The sequence below is a fragment of the Heptranchias perlo genome, chromosome 3 (genome assembly GCF_035084215.1).
Source record: "Heptranchias perlo isolate sHepPer1 chromosome 3, sHepPer1.hap1, whole genome shotgun sequence".
NCBI lineage: Eukaryota > Metazoa > Chordata > Chondrichthyes > Hexanchiformes > Hexanchidae > Heptranchias > Heptranchias perlo.
In genome coordinates this window covers 42,795,221-42,812,036 of record NC_090327.1, presented here as the reverse complement: position 1 = coordinate 42,812,036, position 16,816 = coordinate 42,795,221, and the positions used below count along the sequence as shown (strand labels likewise).

The 16,816-nt window shown below is 41.2% G+C and overlaps 1 protein-coding gene across 8 annotated transcripts in view; it reads right to left on the bottom strand.

The window, feature by feature from the left end:
- Nucleotides 1–16,816, bottom strand: part of cdh17 (cadherin 17, LI cadherin (liver-intestine)) — a 171,270-nt gene that overhangs the window by 48,438 nt on the left and 106,016 nt on the right. For all 8 annotated transcript variants that reach the window (XM_067979305.1, XM_067979324.1, XM_067979337.1 and 5 more), the window contains 4 exons: nucleotides 11,741–11,971; nucleotides 6,245–6,321; nucleotides 3,249–3,440; nucleotides 1,082–1,326 (listed from right to left, as the gene is read on the bottom strand). In XM_067979305.1, the coding sequence (XP_067835406.1) occupies nucleotides 1,082–1,326; nucleotides 3,249–3,440; nucleotides 6,245–6,321; nucleotides 11,741–11,971 (745 nt within the window). The remainder of the gene's footprint in view (nucleotides 1–1,081; nucleotides 1,327–3,248; nucleotides 3,441–6,244; nucleotides 6,322–11,740; nucleotides 11,972–16,816) is intronic.

Here is a 16,816-nt window from a genome sequence, read left to right as displayed (position 1 = left end):
AACTATCCTCACTATTAAGTATCTTCAATAATATTATACTCTGTTTAAGCAACAAAATCCACACAACTTACCAACACAGATCACTGGTAAGCTTCCCACTGCTTTTCCAGCTATGACCCTTCTATCCATTAGGACACTGGCCTCCAGAGGAGCCAAATGGGAAGAATCCCAGCCCTCAGTGACAGGTCTATCCTACCAGGTCCCATCATGAGCCAGTCTGCTTGGTCAAAATCAACGGTACACTGGAATACCACCTGACTCAGGTATCCTATTACCAAGTTTGTCACAGACAAATGACTCACATCCTATTTCCCATTGACATACACACCAACCGCTTAATTAGAAAATACCTGCTCGTCTCCACAGAGGAGCTGCCAGATTTCCACCCCCATTCCCATTGGCGAGTTGCCTGTCAGTGCCCCTTGTTATGAATATTAAAATGAGGCCCAAACGCAAAAGTAGTTCAGGCCTTTGGCTGGTGCCATCGGGTGAGGGACCCGATCGTTCCGCCCACTGTCGACTTAATGTGCAGAGTCATGGAAACAGGCACAAGTTCCAAAAGGAGAAAGTTCTGTGAAATTTCTTCCTAACCCAAAGGTAATTGCAATAAATCTCCAGGCCATCAAACAAACAGTATAAACTATATTATTTAATGACTAACAAAATGGCAGAACAGGTTCATTAAGCTGAATGGCCTACTATTAGTCTGATGTTCCTACTTTATTCAACCAGTTAAATTTCGCAGGTGGCATTTCCACGGTCTCAACAGAAATGGAGCCATTGAGTGTTTGATTACCTGTATCAATGCTTGCGTCTATAATGTTCAATCCTATTTATATATTAATAGTTAGTCTTTTGGAGTAATCAATCATGAACTAATTTTAATAGGAGTTGTCACTCTTAGCTTTTTTATTACGGGCTTTGTCCCTTTGCTTAACTTTCTCAACAATAATTCTTAAAAATCTCCAATCTTAACCATCTGTGTCTGTTTCTGCAAGCTGCGGTCTTGGATGATCACTTGCATTGTGTCCGTGTGTATATTTGCATATGTTTCAGTATCCAGATTCTGATCATTTAGTACCTCACTCCAGCACCTTCAGGATCTTTGGCCTCCACTTTAAGCAAGATAGCGCCCTTGGAGGCATTCTCAAATATCCATTGTCGATATGAAGACGCTAAGAATTGTGGTGGTTCATCATCATTGGTCACATTAACAATCAGGAAAGTGAAGGAGCTTGCGTTGTACTCCACTCCTGTTACTAGTGGTTCTGGATTTGTGGCACTGATCTTTAAATTATAAACTGGACACTCTTCAAAGTTTAGTGGCTAGAGGAACAGAAGCAATAGAAATAATTAAATCACACAACACAGAACAACTCTCCCCATTCCCAAAGAAAAACAAATTTCAATGTTGTTATTTTTTAGGCTCACATATCAAATTTAACATTGATTTTTTTTTGGGTTGTATTCAATACTCACTAATAATAGTTTTTACCTAGCAAATGCTTCACATCTTTGAACTTTATATTCTCTCCCTTTCCCTTTATCTGAATGTTCTTGTGCCATGCACTATCCCTGGCTAAGGGATTGGATAAGACACTTGCTCCAAGACTACTGCCATTGCCTTTCCATAGCTGGCAACCAGGGGATGCACAAGAGCAGGCAGGTGATTCATTGCATGATGGTCCTCTGGGGCAGTGTCTAACCTCCTCTTGGCTCTTCACCCTGAGGTCACACTTGGCACTGGGGACTTACTTGGTGGTGCTGCATGAGTTAGTTTAAAATTAAAAGGTGCAGATTTAAATTTTAGAAAAATGTATCATGAGAATTACATTCAGAATTGTTGATTGTATGGGTGTAAGAACTGTCTGATCTGCACCTGATTTCAGAGGCACAAAATGATTTATCCAAAACCACTTCAAATCAGTCAGTTAGATTGATTTTAGCACAAAGGTCAACTACTCCAAACTGATCCCTTTAAATGTAACACACACTAGATTGATGTACTTTGAATCTACATTGAAGTCAGCCCTAAATGTTATAGTTTGTTTTATTTTATTATTGTACTGTGCAAAAAAGATTACAAACTTTCTGAAATCATGATACAAAATACATGCTGCATTATAGATTACATGGTACATGCAGATACATATTTAAAGAAAGAAAGATTTTCAGTTATAAAGCACCATATCATGTCTGCTTTAACCAGCCAAGCTATGAAGGGAGCTTTAGAATTTAAAAATATTTCTGAAACACCCATTGAAGGATTGGGTCTGGCTGTGATGCTTCCTACTGTTGAATAGCCTGATAGATTCAATGCCTAGGTTCACACGTGACGAATTGTCACATGAAGGATCACAATTTGAGCGAAGTACCAGAAGGCCATAGGTGCTCACGTGAGACGCTGCCTTCAGCAAAGGAGGGAAGAAGAAAAACAAATTTTAAAAATCCTCAACCAATAACTATAGCATCTCCTGACCTTGCTTGCAGCTGTGCACGTGACATGCCATACAGCATTCACCTCACTAACATGTCAATATGTGCAATGAGTTCCGGGGAGTATGTCAATTTTTATAATGTTGTCCACCCCCCCCCACCCCCCACAAAAAAGTTTGAAAAGTACTGTCCTAAGGGAAAGGCCTGTATAAATACTCCCTAATTCCCAAAGGTAAACAAGCAAAACTCCAAAATATTTCTCTTTCCCCAAATCGCTTATTCAACTCTGGCCTCTTGCCCTTCACAAATAATATTTTCCCTGCTCTCTCCTTACCTCTCCCCTCAAACCAAGCTGCAACAGCTCAGGAACCTTTGTGTCCCATGGCGTATTTTATGAACTATGCCGAACACTATAACCTCCAATTCCATTCCCAACCACAAATGTATCCTAGTCCTTCTAGAATGAGCTAATTAGCTCAACTGCTTTGGCAGATTGTGCTTATGTTGCATAGTGGGTTCACTAATCATTTATTTAATTTTATTCCACTGTTAATCTGCGAGTACACTGGACATGATATAGACAACACAGAATAGGTGAAAGAGAAAGAGAGATAATAACACAAGAACTAAAGGTATAAGTATCACATTGTGCCACCTAACCTTAGCTTATGTATCACAGTATAGGACTTGGTTTATTCAACTGTTGATCAGGAAAACATTGATAATACAACATTGCAAGAATAAAGCCCTTCCAACTCAACAAAGTTTACTTTGCAACCACAGAAGCTATGTTAAATTGTTCATAACTTTACCTTAGCCAGCTGCACCATTCCTTTATTTGTACTTTCTTCAGTTATTATTTTGAAAGTTCCATTGACATCGCCTTCTACAACATGGTACAATATTTCAGAGCTGCCCGTGAGAGCCTCGTCATCATCTGTCGCCTGGATTTCTATCAGCACTGTATCCAATGAAGTGTTTTCAGGAAAGGTGATTGGACCATACTGGCAGAGACAAAGCACAAAAAAATAACAGCTAAAGACACACTGTTACGACCATCGTCATCAACAGATTGTTTTATGCTATTTTTAAAATGTTCATATTAAAGCATTTTAAAAACGTAATGAAAAGTAGGACTGATTGCATGTGGAACAGAAGGTGCTTAAATAAAGAAACAAGGATGGTTTTGCAGTGAAACTAATTGAGAATATGTCAAACCCAGCCCCTATATACATTAAGCATGAGTGAGATAGCTCTCAAATGAAAGAGTTATGCGTGGATCAAGTATATATGGAAAGTTTTCAACCATTTTAATGAGTTTTGTTAGTTTCTTTGTAGCAGAAGAAACTCAGTTGAACCTGTGGCACTATAAGCTGCCGTGCGACCTGGTAGAAAACAATTTTATCAAAGATCAGTACTTTATGACTGTTGATTGCTGTCCCTCACAGGCATCAAGGACGATTCTACATCCTGTTTCAGTGAAAAAGATAACGCTTTCATGTTCTTGGTTGAACTTGTCTGTTCTCGCCAAGTAGGAATGAGTGAATGGTTACTGTAATCAGCAATTCTCAGGCAACAATCAACCATCACAAACAATTCCACTCACTGTGAGTAAGCCAACGGCCTTATAATACCACATTTATTAAATAATACATTTTGAAGGATCCTAAGTTGTGAATATTCCAAGTCTACTTAATTCAAAAAACAAAAACATATAGAAAGAATTATTGAAGGCAGCTTTGATTGTTTAGTGGACAAACACATCATGCAGTGTGGCAGCAAACCATTCTACATCCCAGGGTTTTGAAAGGGGTGGCTATAGAGATAGTAGATGCATTGGTTGTCATGTTCCAAAATTCTATAGATTCTAGAATGGTTCCTGCAGATTGGAGGGTGGCAAATGTAAACCCACTATTTAAGAAAGGAGGGAGAGAGAAAACAGGGAATTACAGACCTGTTAGCCTGACATCAGTAGTAGGGAAAATGCTAGAATCTATTATAAGGGATGTGATAACAGGACACTTAGAAAATAATAATAGGATTTGGCAGAGTCAACATGGATTTATGAACGGGAAATCATGTTTGACAAATCTATTGGAGTTCTTTGAGGATGTAACTAGTAGAATAGATAAGGGGGAACCAGTGGATGTGGTGTATTTGGATTTTTAGAAGGTTTTCAATAAGGTCCCACACAGGAGGTTGGTGAACAAAGTTACAGCACATGGAATTGGGGGTAACATACTGGCATGGATTGAGAATTGATTAACAGACAGAAAACAGAGAGTAGGAATAAACGGGTCTTTTTCAGGTTGGCAGACTGTGACTAGCAGGGTACCACAGGGATCAGTGCTTGGGCCCCAGCTATTCACAATTTATATCAATGATTTGGATGAGGGGACCAAATGTAATATTTCCAAGTTTGCTGATGACACAAAACTAGGTGGGAATGTGAGGTGTGAGGAGGATGCAAAGAGGCTTCAAGGGGATATAGACGGGCTAAGTGAGCGGGGAAGAACATGGCAGATGGAATATAATGTGGAAAAATGTGAAGTTATCCACTTTGGTAAAAAAAACAGAAATGTAGAGTATTTTTTAAATGGTGAGAGATTAGGAAATGTTGATGTTCAAAGGGACCTGGGTGTCCTTGTACATAAGTCACTGAAAGCTAACATGCAGGTGCAGCAAGCAATTAGAAAGGCAAATGGTATATTGGCCTTTATAACAAGAGGATTTGAGTACAGGAGTAAAGGTGTCTCGCTTCAATTATATAGGGCCTTGGTGAGACCGTACCCGGAGTATTGTGTACAATTTTGGTCTCCTTACCTAAGAAAGGATATACTTGCCATAGAGGGAGTGCAACGAAGGTTGACCAGACTGATTCCTGGGATGGCGGGATTGTCGTATGAGGAGAGATTGAGTAGATTAGGCCTGTATTCTCTAGAGTTTAGAAGAATGAGAGGTGATCTCATTGAAACATACAAAATTCTTAGAAAGCTCGATAGGGTAGATGCAAGGAGGATGTTTCCCCTGCCTGGGGAGTCTAGAACCAGGGGTCACAGTCTCAGAATAAGGGATAGGCCATTTAGGACTGAGATGAGGAGAAATTCTTCACTCTGAGGGTGGTGAATCTTTGGAATTCTCTACCCCAGAGGGCTGTGGAGGCTCAATCGTTGAAGATACATTCAAAACAGAGATCGATAGATTTCTAGATATTAAAAACATCAGGGGATATGGGGATGGTGCAGGAAAATGGCGTTGAGGTAGAAGATCAGCCATGATCTTGTTGAATGGCAGAGCAGGCTTGAGGGGCCAGATGGCCTACTCCTGTTCCTATTTCTTATGTTCTTATGTTCTTCTTCAGACCTGGAAGGTCTCAACTTTGATCACTGATCTTATCCAAAGCAGCAGTGGGGGGAATGCAACTGACCTCACTTTTTCTGGACTAGGAAAGGGAAAACAAGCCAGAGTTCCTGCAACTGGTTGCTATTCGATGGCCACAGTCACTATTCAGCATGAAAGTGTGCATAAGTGTGCCGAGTGAGGACAGGATTTGGCTCAGCTGTGATGTCCATCATGGTTGAATAGCTGACATCCACTGTCTTGGCTCAAATGTGAAGAATGACAACTTGGACTTCAATAATCGCATTGACGCATTTAGGTTAACACTATAGTGATTTGTTGTTACATTACAAATGTAAACGTACATAAACTCTTAATTCACAATCGAGCCCTGTCCTGAATTCTGCTGCATAAAACCCTTCAAGTCCTTCAGATAGTTCAGGCATGGTGAAATTGGCTTTATATTTACCTCCAATTTCTCAAAGATAGGGATCTGGTCATTGATATCAATAACAGAGATATTGACGATGCATTCAGTGCTTAGTCCTAGGAAAGAAATAAAAAACTTCAATTACAAAATAGCCCAATCTATGATTTGAATGAACTTGCAATGAACAAGAAATCTCAGCAAATCGGGTATAGAATATATCTTGGCAACATTTGAGAACTCAAATTATAGACTAGGAGAAGGACTTGGGGAGACTGGGCAGGGCTGGAATGTGGGTGGGGAGGGGCAGGGAGGACAGGGGATGACTGGCTGAGTGGTGAAGTACTGAAGTGTTACTGAGTTTCGAATCTTGCAGAATACAAGATCTCTTTAAACCTAACCCAGAGCCTCTGCAGCCAGCTGTGACTGAACTAACCAGACATCAGGACTTGTTCCTGTGTGTGATCCTGGTCTAAACCTGCCCCCCTTTCTCCCATTTAAGCCGGGTGACCAATCCACGAACGTCTACCACACTGTGAAAGAATACCCAGGAAAAAGGTAATCTCATTCACTGCCAGCTCTTTGCCCTCCCCCAGAAGAAAAACTTCTAATTGAACTAAAAGTCACAGGAACCCAGAATAGAACATGGGATAGATAAGAAATTGACAATAAAACAGGAATCAGAGCTGGTGCTGAGCAGACACTACATGCGCCTGTGCACAAAGGAGTTGACCTCACTGCGTAAAGTGAAGTCATCCACTTGTATAATTTACTGGCACACTGGGCGCATCTCTCATGCCAGACAGCTAGGGTCATGTTGTGAGGCACCAGCAGCCAGTGAAGAGCTTCTGGCATGCTCTTTGTGTGCTAGGCATATTTGGGGGGCTTGGGAGAGGGGCAGGAGCACAGGCAAAAGGGTGAGGGTGCCTAAATTTTTTTAAAACTGGGACTGGAATGGTAGCTTTCACTTCAGCATCATTCGGTTTAGGCACACCACCAACATTATGGGATGGTCGCCTCATTTGGATTGGAGTCAGAACATAAGAACATAAGAACATAAGAAATAGGAGCAGGAGTAGGCCAATCGGCCCCTCGAGCCTGCTCCGCCATTCAATAAGATCATGGCTGATCTGATCCTAACCTCAAATCTAAATTCATGTCCAATTTCCTGCCCGCTCCCCGTAACCCCTAATTCCCTTTACTTCGAGGAAACTGTCTATTTCTGTTTTAAATTTATTTCATGATGTAGCTTCCACAGCTTCCTGGGGCAGCAAATTCCACAGACCTACTACCCTCTGAGTGAAGAAGTTTCTCCTCATCTCAGTTTTGAAAGAGCAGCCCCTTATTCTAAGATTATGCCCCCTAGTTCTAGTTTCACCCATCCTTGGGAACATCCTTACCGCATCCACCCGATCAAGCCCCTTCACAATCTTATATGTTTCAATAAGATCGCCTCTCATTCTTCTGAACTCCAATGAGTAGAGTCCCAATCGACTCAACCTCTCCTCATATGTCCACCCCCTCATCCCCGGGATTAACCGAGTGAACCTTCTTTGTACTGCCTCGAGAGCAAGTATGTCTTTTCTTAAGTATGGAGACCAAAACTGTATGCAGTATTCCAGGTGCGGTCTAACCAATACCTTATATAACTGCAGCAATACCTCCCTGTTTTTATATTCTATCCCCCGAGCAATAAAAGCCAACATTCCGTTGGCCTTCTTGATCACCTGCTGCACCTGCAAACTAACTATTTGATTTTCTTGCACTAGGACCCCCAGATCCCTTTGTACTGCAGTACTTTCCAGTTGCTCGCCATTGAGATAATAACTTGCTCTCCGATTTTTCCTGCCATAGTGCATAACCTCACATTTTCCAATATTGTATTGCATCTGCCAAATCTCCGCCCACTCACCCAGCCTGTCTATATCCCCTTGTAGGTTTTTTATGTCCTCCTCACTCTCTATTTTCCCTCCCATCTTTGTATCATCTGCAAACTTTGATATGTTACACTCGGTCCCCTCCTCCAAATCGTTAATATAGATTGTAAAGAGTTGGGGACCCAGCACCGACCCCTGCGGAACACCACTGGCTACAGGTTGCCAGTCCGAGAATGTACCATTTATCCCAACTCTCTGCTTCCTGTTAGATAACCAATCCTCCACCCATGCCAGAATATTACCCCCAATCCAGTGATTCTTTATCTTGAGCAATAATCTTTTATGTGGCACCTTGTCGAATGCCTTCTGGAAGTCCAAATACACTACGTCCACTGGTTCCCCTTTATCCACCCTGTACGTTATATCCTCAAAGAACTCAAGCAAATTTGTCAGACATGACTTCCCCTTTGTAAAGCCATGCTGACTTTGTCCTATTAAATTATGTTTATCCAAATGTTCCGCTACTGTCTCCTTAATAATAGACTCCAAAATTTTACCCACCACAGATGTTAAGCTAACTGGTCTATAATTTCCAGCCTTCTGCCTACTACCCTTTTTAAATAAGGGTGTTACATTGGCAGTTTTCCAATCTGCCGGGACCTTTGCCGAGTCCATAGAATTTTGGAAAATTATTACCAAAGCATCCACAATCCCTACTGCCACTTCCCTCAAGACCCTAGGATGTAAGCCAGTGAGTCCCTAAGTCAGGGACTGAATGAGCCCAGATCACAGCTTGTATGCAAAGTCCCAGCACCCTTAATGCTCATTGCCTGAACTTGGGTGATGTGAGTGCCTTGGGAGCATTGTAGGCATCAAGCTGATTTTAGAGTCATAGAGAGTTATACAGCACGGATAGAGGCCCTTTGGCCCATCGTGTCCGCGCCGGCCATCAAGCCCTGTCTACTCTAATCCCATATTCCAGCATTTGGTCCGTAGCCTTGTATGCTATGGCATTTCAAGTGCTCATCCAAATGCTTCTTGAATGTTGTGAGGGTTCCTGCCTCCACAACCCTTTCAGGCAGTGAGTTCCAGACTCCAACCACCCTCTGGGTGAAAAAGTTCTTTCTCAAATCCCCTCTGAACCTCCCGCCTTTTACCTTGAATCTATGTCCCCTTGTTATAGAACCCTCAACGAAGGGAAAAAGCTCCTTAGTATCCATCCTATCTGTGCCCCTCATAATTTTGTACAACTCAATCATGTCCCCCCTCAGCCTCCTCTGCTCCAAGGAAAACAAACCCAATCTTCCCAGTCTCTCTTCATAGCTGAAGCGCTCCAGCCCTGGTAACATCCTGGTGAATCTCCTCTGCACCCTCTCCAAAGCGATCACATCCTTCCTGTAGTGTGGCGACCAGAACTGCACACAGTACTCCAGCTGTGGCCTAACCAGTGTTTTATACAGCTCCATCATAACCTCCTTGCTCTTATATTCTATGCCTGGGCTAATAAAGGCAAGTATCCCATATGCCTTCTTTACCACCTTATCTACCTGTTCCGCCGCCTTCAGGGATCTGTGAACTTGCACACCAAGATCCCTCTGACCCTCTGTCTTGCCTAGGGTCCTCCCATTCATTGTGTATTCCCTTGCCTTGTTAGTCCCTCCAAAGTGCATCACCTCGCACTTTTCCGGGTTAAATTCCATTTGCCACTGTTCCACCCATCTGACCAACCCATCTATATCGTCCTGCAGACTGAGGCTATCCTCCTCGCTATTTACCACCCTACCAATTTTTGTATCATCAGCGAACTTACTGATCATACCTTTTACATTCATATCCAAGTCATTAATGTAGACCACAAACAGCAAGGGACCCAGCACCGATCCCTGTGGTACCCCACTGGCCACAGGCTTCCAGTCACAAAAACAACCTTCGACCATCACCCTCTGCCTTTTGCCACTAAGCCAGTTTTGTATCCAAAGTGCCAAGGCACCCTGGATTCCATGGGCTCATACCATGGAATCCAGGGAGCTTTAGCACATTAGTTGGCTGCCATCACATTACCCATCCTAAATAGTACTCAGGAGTAATGTCAGTCTTAAGGTGATTTTGAGTGAAATCCCACAAGAATTGTTTCTAATCTACACAACAATCTGGATACCAAATTTTTTTTTTATTCCTTCATGGAATGTGGGCATCACTGGCGAGGCTAGCATTTATTGCCCATCCCTAATTGCCCTTGAGAAGGTGGTGGTTAGCTGCCTTCTTGAACCACTGCAGTCCGTGTGGTGAAGGTTCTCCCTTCTGTATGTACTCCATTCTCCCTGAACTGTAATTTGGTCAAATTTTCTGGTGACACAAAATAGGAAGAGTAGTAGAGACAGAGGATGCTGCAAAAAAATTACATCGATTGTACAAAATAAATTTAACACTAATAAATGTAACATGTTATTCAATGGTTGGAAAAATGTCAGAGAAAAGTGCACAATTAATGCAATTGAATTAGGAAGGCTTAGGAATGGATATGGGGGTAATAGCAACTGAGCACAGCCCCTTTTAAAAGTATTGGAAAATAAGGGAATCGGGTGGTTCTCAGAGCCAAAAAACTTCCTGAGCACAAAAACAGAATTGATAAATGGTTCAGGATCTGAAATCTTCACAATAGCTATTCCAAGTTGCTTTTATATTACATAAGACCTGTGCTAGGGCTGCCAATTCCCAATGGACAGGCTTCATCCAGTCAGTGGCAACCCAAAGTAAACTTGCTACGGCTGGCTGCCAGAAACCTAGGGCAAAAATAAACAGGACTAGCACCGTGCTTCGCCCAATATAAAAGCAGCTCCAAAAGGGAATTAATATCAGGGAGGTTTTGTGACCAATTTTCCACAGAAAGGATCTGGAAAAAAAGTGTTACATTTAAGAGTTGCATTTTAAAGTAAGGTATATTCACATAAGTTTAGAAAAGGGGCATTGAGACGAAAGGTGGTTAAAATGCTAATGAAAAGGTTCTGATGATGTTTTCCCAAAGACTATAAACAATAAGCAATTCATTAGTTTGTCTCAGTAATAAATAAACTCTTCACACCTAATGAGTTGGAAGGTCCCTGGTCCCGGGTACTGAGTGTGGATTGTCTGGCATAAGCTCTTCCCTCATGTTGTGAACATAGGGAGATTTTAAAAAACAGACAGAGACACAGGCAGTCATTTAGGTCTTTAAAACAGAGAGCTGTGAGGACAAGCTTCTGCTAGGCTCAAAAGGAGAAGGCAGAAGAGTAGTTAGAAGTTATTTTGTTTAAGTCAAACAAGACAAAGTGTTCTGCTCAGGAGACAAGCCATGGGCAGAAGGGGAGGGGAATCGCCTGCTGCACTAAGCTGTGCCTTCCCCCCCAGCAGGGCCAGAAGAAAATTGTGGAGGCAGTTTTTAGGGGTGGGAATTTGGTTGTAGGCCTCCGCACCTCATTTTCCTCCATTTTTCACTCCAGGCCCACCGAAACATGGGAGAAATCTAGCCCTATATATCTAAATGGTAGTTACTGGATAAATTTGAAACAAATGTCTCAAAAGTAAGGCATTTGAAGGGTGCCCTGAGATTCTCTGATTGTGTGTGTTGATACCTACAGACATCATACCACACTATTTTTGATTTGGTGAGATTTATACAGACCTCCTTCCCTTCCCAATTGGTCTGATACTAGGACTTTTAAAATGTATTCTGGTGCATTTTTCTTCTGCAGATGCCCTTTGAAACGCTGGATTTTTCCATTGAAATCACCAATTGTGAACATGTTGTCTTCTGGAATCTTTGGTTCTTGATCGAGGATTTTATAGTTCAAAAGGGAGGACCCTGTGTCCTCTTTATCCATGTCTGTCGCACTCACGGTTCCAATATAGCTTCCTAAATTTGGAAAGTGTATAAGTGAAATAAAGTAACGTATCAAACATTAATCTATGCCACATTAAAGCTCACTGATCTGTTTCCCATTCAACAATTCTGTTCTTTAATCCAATTGGTATCTACATCGTGTTCCTTTTAAAGTACAACTCAGAACATTCAGTCTTCAGTTCTGATGAAGGGTACACCCGAAATATCATAATCTTTCTCTTCAGTTTACAGATTCTGACTGAACTGCTCTGTATTTCCAGCGTTTTCCGTCTTTAACTCAGAACTCCTTATTATTCAAAATTTGGTTGGATCTTTTTTAATCTGTCTGACTGAGAAGTGGGGGACAAAAGTTAAGTACATTGCAAACTTCCTTTATCCTGCAACTCTTAACTAATTTTCGTCTTCAACACCCAGGCACTAATCTGGAAGAGCAGATTGGGTGCCTGTTATAGAACCAGCGGAATGAAAATCGAGGGGGTTCTACAATGGAAGGTGATCTGTTCGGTCAGATTTCCGCCTAGGTGGTGAAGATGAAAATCTTCCCTAGAGATTTCGTTTGGGTCTGATAAGCACTTGTTAAAAAAGAGTATAGTTTATTTATATTTTCACCAAATATATGAAAATGTGTACTATTCTAGAAATACTGTTATGTTTCATCATCAGTAACACATTACCACATGTATTAAAATGTAGTTTTAAGTGGTATCATCCTTTTGCCCATTTTTTTTTTGATTTCTATGAATATTTTGATGATATTTTCAAAGGAACTATCTTGACAGTGTGAGGGAGATGAATTAACATGCAAAATACAAACTGGAGCAAACTCTAATGTGTTATCTAAGTCATTAATAAATATAGTGAATAGTTGAGGCCCCAGCACAGATCTTTGTGGGACTCCACTAGTCACTTCCTTCCAATCCGAGTGCATACCCATTATCCCTACTCTCTGTCTTCTACCGCCTAACCAATCTCCTAACCAGGTCAATAATTTGCCTTCAATTCCATGAGCTTTAATTTTAACTAACAGTCTCTTATGTGGAACCTTATCGAATGCCTTCTGGAAGTCCATATAGCCTACATCCATAGACATTCCCTTGTCTACTACTTTAGTTACTTCCTTAAAAAATTCAATTAAGTTCGTTAGACATGACCTGCCCTTTACAAATCCATGTTGGCTCTCTCTAATCAGCTCAAATTTCTCTAAGTGCTCAGTGACTCTGTTCTTAATTATAGATTCCAATAACTTCCCCACAAAATATGTTAGACTAGCAGGTCTATAATTTCTCTCTGGTTTCTCTCTCTCACCTTTCTTAAATAATGGAGTTACAGTTGCAATTTTCCAATCTAAAGGGACAATTCCTGAATCAAGAGAGCTTTGAAAGATCATGACTAAAGCATCGGCAATTTTCTCATCTACTTCCTTTAAAACCCTGGGGTGGAAACCATCAGGTCCTGGGGATTTGTCAGTCTTTAGTGCCATTATTTTTCTAATACTGTTTTCTGGCTTACGTTAATTTTTCTAAGTTCCAGTCCTTGATTTATTATCAATTTCTCTGACGACTGACACAAAGTAACTATTCAATAAGCACACGAGGGAGAAAGAAATAGAAGAGTATGCTGATAGGGTTAGATGAAGTATGGAGGGAGGAGGCTCGTGTGGAGCATAAACATCAGCACAGACCAGTTGGACCAAATGGACTGTTTTTGTGCAGTAGTTTCAATGTAATTCGATGTAGCTCAATGAAGTCTGCCATTTCCTTATTTTCATTTGCAATATTACCCCCATTTGTTTTTAAAGGGCCCACATTACCCTTGACAACCCTTTTCTTCCAATATAATTTCAAAAACTTTTTGTGTTAATCTTGATATCCTTCTTAAGTTTCTTTTCATATTCCTTTTTTGCAGCTCTTACTATCTTTTTTGTCTTCCTTTGCTGTTCTTCATATCTCTCCCAGTCCACTGGATCTACACTATTATTTGCACTTTTGTATGCTCTTTCCTTTAGTTTCATGCTATCTCTCACCTCTTTTGTCAACTATGGCTGTTTTGTTTGGTAAGTAAAGCTCTTGCCCCTTAGAGGTATATACTGGTCCTGTATTAAGCTAAATTCTTTTTTGAACACATCTGCAGTTTTACCAAATAACAGTTTTGACAAGTTTGCTGTCGTCAGTCTCTGTCTCATCCCTTTAATGCTAGCCTTACCAAAATCTAGAATCTTAATAATTGTGTTACATTTCTCCTTTCCAAACCTAACATTGAACTCAATCACATTATGATCACTGTTAGATAAATGTTCCCTTACTGTTAAATTTTTAACTAAGTCAATCTCATTCCTGATTACTAAAACACTTTTAAGGGGATATTTTCCTGGGTCTGTACCCAAGCTCACTGGATCACCTAGGTGCAGTGAATATTGGGAAATCGGGTGGTTTGGAGTGCATGCCTGTAAAGGAGCCCATCTGACTTTCCTTACATTTAAATTAATGGAGGTAAATGGGGGAGTGGGGGGGCAGGGTTCCTTTGCAGGCTTGTGCTCCAACCCATCTGATTTTCTGATATTCACTGCACCCAGGCAAGGAAATCTCCCCTCTAATGTTTTGGCTACTTATATATTACTATATCTTAAATACAAAATAACCAAGGAAGGGAGAAAATTAGCCCTGAAGTACAACATAGTAGCAAGTGATTCAGGAGTTTTTCTTTAGATAAAGATTTACCGAGCTTTCCTTTAAGTATATAATTTCTCTGACTTCCGTGCAGCGAGGGGGAAGAAAGAGGAGGACGTTATTTTTTAAAGCAATACAATTTTTGGCCACAACTCCCCCTCCTAATGTGGTTGATATCTTGTACCAATCTGCCCACATTGTATCCGCATTCACCAGCTCCAATGTCCACAGCCTTCCCTTCTAGGTCAATAGCTCGCACACTGTCGTCCTGCTAAGACCTGCCACCACCAATTCATCTGCCCATGGTCAATTTGTGCTGGTCGTACCTGCCATGCCCCTGCCTCCTGATCTGTTCGATCCTCCGATAATCTCTCACCCCAGCTCCACTATTGCTTGGCCCGGGCCACAATTTGTGGCTCTCTCCCTACACCTGCCCACTTCATTGACCCCAATGCTGTTTTTAAAAGAAACCTACACAAATGTAGTTTTTTAAAAAAAAAACAACTTATTGTGATTTTTCTGAAAAAAGTTTTCAGCTGCCATTTTTTTAATCACTAACTGAAATTTGTAATATTCAAAAATAAGTTTAAAACAAAATTTAAAAATATATATTTCACAACAACATGATTAAATCTATCTACTGAATTGTCTTTTGTTCATTTTAATGCCTTTATTAAAGTTTTCTCCCAAAACCGTTATATTTTGAGTATTGAAATCAAAGCAAAGCCTCTTTGAGGGAAAGATAGGAAGGGCAGGGGAAAGGGAGGAGGGAAATTGGTTGAGGGTGAGGGCTTCTGGCAGCTCAGCATCCACCCATGGAGGGAGCGGGGCATGTAGATGGATGGTTAAAGGTGAGGTGAATAACAGTGGTGCAAGATCAACGGGAAGATACAAGGGATAAATGGGCCATTTAAAGCTGATGTGGAGATGCCGGTGATGGACGGGGGTGGACAAATGTAAGGAGTCACACAACACCAGGTTATAGTCCAACAGCTTTATTTGAAATCACAAGTTTTCAGAGCTCCGAAAGCTTGTGATTTCAAATAAAGCTGTTGGACTATAACCTGGTGTTGTGTGACTCCTTACATTTGCCATTTAAAGAGGCAGAGGTAGAAGTAGTGCTAGGAGTGAGGAGCTGGTAGGAAGGAGAATGGGTGGGAAAGTGAAGGAGTAAGGGATGCAAGTTGGTGGGGGAAGCTCGAGTGATTAGGGGAGCAGCTGAGGGCTGCATTTTCTCTGCAATCCCTACCCCAAATGCAGTCTGCAGCCCTCAATAGATTCCTCTCCCACCACGGCAAGCCATACCTCCCACAAAAAGGATAGAAGAAAAGAAGATTTTAATTGGCTGTCTTTTATCTCTTGAATGTCCAGTCCATGACCCTAGCCTGGAACACCCATGTGGCCCCCACCTACACCACATCAGCGATCTGGATGGAGCTATGTTGTCACTTTCCAATTTGTCTGGGGCAGAGGAGGCGTGAGCAGCAGGAAATTTGGCAGATGTTGCCATCCCACTAGCCCCACCTCTTTTTTACTCTATGTTTCCACAGCGCAGACAGATCTTCTGCCTGCCTCTCCCCATCCCATGTGGTAATTCCCTCTCAGTGATCTTTGGAGCGGAGACAGGGCATTATTAGGTCTAATCCCATTTCCCTCCCCTGTAGTTCTGCTTTCAAGTGTTTTTTTTTAACCAATAGCTATACAGGAAGCACAAAAGGAACTATAGGGCAGATTGGTTTCCTGAGAAAATAACTATTTTCTAGTCTGCTCATTCAATATTTGTAGTGTATCTTCACTTTGATGAAACCACTTCTGTGGTCAATGAAAGTTATTGGTTTTAACCGCAGATTGCTGACTCCTGTACCCAATTGAGAGAGGTACAAAGAGAACTTAAAAATCTTGAAAAACATACTCATAAAAACTTTTAAAAAGGACTGTCAAAACATGAGTAAATTATAAGCATCACAAAGTTTGAGCATTAGCACCTGATGAGGTGGTTTTCACACCTAAACAAAAGTGCTTGTCACATTGATTGCCAAAAGTGCTTGAGCCCTAGCTGATGAGGTGAAAAAGACTGTAAAACATCACTAAATGGGTTACTAGCCAACTTTTACATCTAGACAAAACGATTTATAAAAAAAGCTTAACACATTGGCTTTAACGAGGCAGCATAACACTTAAATAATTAAAT